Source organism: Anopheles aquasalis, chromosome 2, assembly GCF_943734665.1.
Source record: "Anopheles aquasalis chromosome 2, idAnoAquaMG_Q_19, whole genome shotgun sequence".
In the NCBI taxonomy this organism is placed as follows: Eukaryota; Metazoa; Arthropoda; class Insecta; order Diptera; family Culicidae; genus Anopheles; species Anopheles aquasalis.
In genome coordinates this window covers 84,108,147-84,113,146 of record NC_064877.1, presented here as the reverse complement: position 1 = coordinate 84,113,146, position 5,000 = coordinate 84,108,147, and the positions used below count along the sequence as shown (strand labels likewise).

The 5,000-nt window shown below is 46.4% G+C and overlaps 1 protein-coding gene across 5 annotated transcripts in view; it reads right to left on the bottom strand.

Annotated features, from left to right (window-relative positions):
- Window positions 1-5,000, bottom strand: part of LOC126569570 (venom dipeptidyl peptidase 4) — a 91,686-nt gene that overhangs the window by 12,311 nt on the left and 74,375 nt on the right. For all 5 annotated transcript variants that reach the window (XM_050226760.1, XM_050226758.1, XM_050226759.1 and 2 more), the window contains one exon: window positions 555-668. In XM_050226760.1, the coding sequence (XP_050082717.1) occupies window positions 555-668 (114 nt within the window). The remainder of the gene's footprint in view (window positions 1-554; window positions 669-5,000) is intronic.

The window sequence follows — 5,000 nt, the reverse complement described above, 5'->3', positions numbered from 1 at the left end:
GTTCCAGTTAATACCATTTGAAGACAGTGCGTAATGGCATGCGAGTGGAACAACTAATTTATGTTGAAAAAAGGTATTGCCAGAGATTTATGGATCAAAGAAGATTCATTTTCACTATTTTCTGTGCAACCTAGGACAATCTTTAATGGTGCGTATCATCAAAGATGAAAATGAAAAGCGATTGAAACCTCGATGTTGATAAACGTAAAATTATGCTAATAAGCACGTCGGTGTGATGTGTACTTTGTGATAAAACAAGTCCACTGGCTCCCCTGTTCCAGTATGTAGCCGTAGTCTTTGTATTTAAAATTTAAATTTATTCAAACATCCTGCGAATGAATTTACGCTGAGCGTGGAGCCTTTGCTCTGTTCCATCGGAAGAAAACTTTCCAGCCCCGCTATCCCGGATTCTCGTAGCGTTACCGTGGCAGAAGTAAAAATGGCGTAGCGGCGAACGGGCTAAGACAGGAAAGTTTTATCGCTCTTTGAAAAGTGTGCTGAGTGAATGTGGCGAAGGTAGTCGTAAAGTGATTCTTGATCCTAGCGCTACTTACTGGTTAACGAGAATCGGCGGTGGAGTGAGCTTATTCATCCGGATACTTTTCGGATCGGTCAAATCGGCGACGTTCAGCGTTACCGTTGGGTTGCTGGTGCCGGGTTTCGGGTACCTGAATGGGAGATGGAAAGCAAAAAAGAGACAGAGAGAGAGGGAGAGAGAGGGAACCGTAAAACCAGTTATGAATTGGTATCAAAGTTGTATAAGATAGAATTGAAATCGATTGAATAAATGAGTTTACTTCATCAAGCAAAGGCACCGACCAAGCTATTATTCCAAGAATATTTTTAAGAATAGTATAACTTTTGCGAATGCGAATTTTCACAATAAAAACACTGCAAGTAGTGGAGTTATACAGTATTTCCTACATTCATCATTGCTTACACTACTTGCATAACTCATTTGAATGCAGCAACTTCATCGTAATTGCCAATGCATCCATGAAACTGAGTCGGGAAAGACGAATAATAATTTGGCACAAATTACGACGCCTCACAAGAGCTGCACACAAAAGTGGGCTCTTCGAAAAGGACTCTTCAGCTGAACGACTCCTCGAAGAAGAAGTTGTTCCTGATTCGAAGTTCCGTTCCGAGCACGCTGCTCTGAACATCTTGCAATAATCGAAATGTACCGAAGTGACTTTATTGCAGTTTTTGGGGCTCTTTTGTGCGAATGAAATTGTAAAGTTTCCAGCTCGAGAAGCACTCGGAGCACCCATCGTTGCTTCCTGATGGTTCCTCCATTGTTTCATTACTGGCCACCATGTAATTGAGTTCGGTGCCATCTTAGCCACTCGAAACTGGGGCAACAAGAGCACTTCAAGTTTATCCCTTCAAATATTCAAACAAAAAACAAAGAAAACCCGGATATGCAAGTGAATTGCCTTTGTGATGCCACGACACCAAATGCTCCCCAAATGCGCCAGATGCATGCAACATAAATTTAATCGATTTTAAATGTTCTTCTCCAAATCGCCGTTGAACAGAAGGCACAAACGGTGGAACTAAATATGAAGCAACGCTTTTACAATTTCAAACCGGTGTCGGTGTACGGTTCCGGTCTGGCAGCCATCGGACCAACGGCAGCAGCAGCATACCAGAGACAGAGAGAGAGAGCGCGCAAACGGAGCCCGATGGCCGTAAATTTCCATCACAGTAGCACGCGCCACTCGTTCGAGGGGCTTCTCATTCGAGCTTACGAGCAGCAGCAGTAGTGGCAGGCTTGGCCAACTTTGACTCGCCTTGTCTCGATGTATCGAGCGTAAAACAATGTACTCCCGAGCGGAAAACCCGTGTGGACATCTTAAGACAACCAAAGCCACTACTCCACAGCGAGCAGCCCAGCGAGCACTCCGGGGAGAATAGAAGTTGTTGGCCAAGTTTCGCCACCGGTCGATATTTCGTCGCTATCAGTGACGATCTAATTTATGCAATATGATAATCAGCCTCAGCATCACGGGGCGGCCAGTCAACACTGTTGGAGGACGACCACCGCTGCGAGAGCTGACAGCCACATGAGAACTATTAATCTCGTTAATATTTAAACTTCCCTCCGCTTATTCAATGAACGTACGGCAAGAGGATGAATTATGCAGCATTGCTAATTAGGTAGCGGGTGGCGTTGGCGTGCTGAAACGAACCTTCCGCGAGCGTACGAGCAGCGTGCAGATCAATATTTGTTTTCGAGGAGCGTGGAAGGTACCGAGGAACTCCCCGGATAATTACTGACTGTTTTACAGTTTTCCAGTGACTAAACCTGGGAACCTGGATGGGTTTTCTGTTCGAGAAGCTACCATTGCGAGTCATTGACCGGAACTACTCGGTGTACTCGGGTTTATTTATATAAATGGTTCACTGATTTAACAGGCGCAGCGAACAAAAGAGTAAAGGAAACAGCTTTTCATAACCGTAATGCATGCACAGGAACTAAATCTGCTGCAGCACCGCATTATCCTCGTGCAACATGCACGTGCTTGAGACATTGTGGCATCGGTCAAACCGAGCAACCACGCTACAGAGCTCAATTTATAAAGCGAACATGCGGTGAACCTCCACTTCAGAGAACCCTTCCCCGGAGATAATGTCGCTTGTCGTGTTCGTCATAAAAGTATCATTAAGTACAAAGCGTACCGCCATTCGTGCAAGCGACACAGACACACGCAGAGCTACAATAAATAATCGTTTGCTTCCAATATGGTTCGTGGCGCTGTGTGTATACGCTCACAACATTGGAGTTAGTTGTACCAAATTGTGTTAGGGATCACCTGCCAAAGGGGAGCCCGGGAGCTTTGCGTGCCATGTCCGATCAGCCGTGCGATTCCGGATGCGATTTGTCAAGCATAAATCGCTGGTATCGTTTCTCCTCGGGACCTCGGGACCTCGGGATCCACTTACCTTCCTCCCCTCCCCGCTGAACAGCCCTTCATCGACATCAGGCCATTTTTCATTTGCGTTATTTATTGCTTTCCATTCAGGGGCATATTCTAAATAATTCACTCGCATATGTCATGTGCGCTGCTGCAAAAAGGTAAGCAATGCTGCCATCATACAAGAAACACTAGGCCGTACTCACTCACTGAGTTGGTTTCGCTTGGTTTGGGGCCACGGAAACGGTCTTCCATCCACCCACGGCGCGTATCACGCGAGTCTTGAGTGTGTCGATTCCGTTGTTCCTGCTTTGGCACAGGAGCGGCACAGAGCAACAGAGGATCGATGCCGAAGTTCACCGGCACCGGCATCCTAAATCAAGGCGCGAGCCCTTGCCCGGAGTACACATATCTTCACGGAGTGGCGCACGAGGGGCCGATGGAAAGGAGGAAAGCGTCGTGGAGCAACAACCGGACCAACCCCAGGAGTGGAGATGTATTGAAGGGGCGTGTTGAAATGAGCGTTACTGGAGCGACCTTTTGCTTTTGGGTCTTGGGAGGCATGAGGGTTTTGGGGTTTTACATTGGAAATGCCGCTGCTCCTTCCACCAGATCTTTCCTCAAAGCTAACGGTGGTCGTGATTTCCCATTTATGGAAACCTTTTTTTTTTCAAAAGAAGCTCAAGCATAGTGGGGCTCGTCAGGGTCTGTACTGTGTATGTGGTAAACTGTGAGTGATGAGAAAAGGAAATCGTATTGCGCACCTTCGTTTCCAGGGCTAAGGGAGCTCGAAGCACGGGGAACAAGTAACCAGGAATAGAGTCGAATCGGAGAAGGTATGTGATTTGATTGAGGCAGGCAAATAATAAAACCGGAAAGCCCTCGACCGACGTAGCGTAAGGTAAGTACTAAAATAGCGTCAAGCGCTCCCAAAATTTGAATGTTTTGTTTTTTTTTTTTTGGGGAAGGAGTTTGATGGAAATTGAAGTGAGGTGAACCCGGATCCGGATGATATCTTTAATGTGAAACAGAAGTATAATTTCAATCGGTTATTTTCAAACGAACGGGAATTTAATCCCATCAATCAATTTTAATTCCTCGCAAATGAACTTAATCATTAATTTTGTACTGAGAAGGATGTTATCCTTTTACAAACCAGGTCAGTAACGCTGGGTGTAACTGAGGTTCCGCCAAGACAGAATTTGAAGTGGAATTCAAGGCTCTCTAGCTGCAACAGTTTTAACCCGATCAAACACTGACAGACGGCCCCGTAGTCGTTAAAGTACTCAAGCAATGGCAAAGGATACTCGTGGCCATATGGAAACGAGTTGCTCTGCAAAAGCTGCCCCATTCGGTGTCGTTCCGTTTCCTTTCCTTTCACGGTGAGTCGCTCGCTCGCTGGGACAATTGCTCTAGTTCGGTGGACGGTGGAAGGACCATCTTCGCATGAATGCGAACGGAGACCAAAGCCACGGCAATAAAGACGAAAGTCGTCTGCAGCGGAGGATCAGACGCGCGTTAAAGGACGCAACGCCTTAACGCGGTGTAAAGCAACGCCATTGTCGTCGATAGAGCAAAAGGAAAACAGAAAGGAAAAGGAAGGCAGGTGGCACATAAAAGTGAAGGACGAACAGGGCTCGGTGTGCGTTTTTGCGTGAGCTGCAGCGCGCGGGCACGTGGGGGAAATTGGAAAACCTGAAACGGATTGTAATCTTGCTTGTTGGCGGGCGTCAAGAAGGCATCTTTTCGTAAGGATGGGGCCTCTTTTCTCACTTCAAACCGTTTACCATTCGATGCTACAAGTGCTTTGAGAGGTGTGGAGAGAGAGAGGGAGACATCCTTCCTTTAGAACGAAGGCGTTCTGTGGAAATGGATTCAAACCATCGAGTCATGGCGGCTTCCTCGTTAACAGCAAACGAGTCAAGGGGCAAGTTATTAGAAAGCTATTCAAGTGAAGCTAATGTATGATAAGTGAACGAAGAATGCTATTTCATTTTCCTAATATAATGCTTTGGTGGGAAAAAGGAGACCATGACTTATGTCCTGCCGTAAATTCCGTGGCCACGGTGGTTTCTTGCC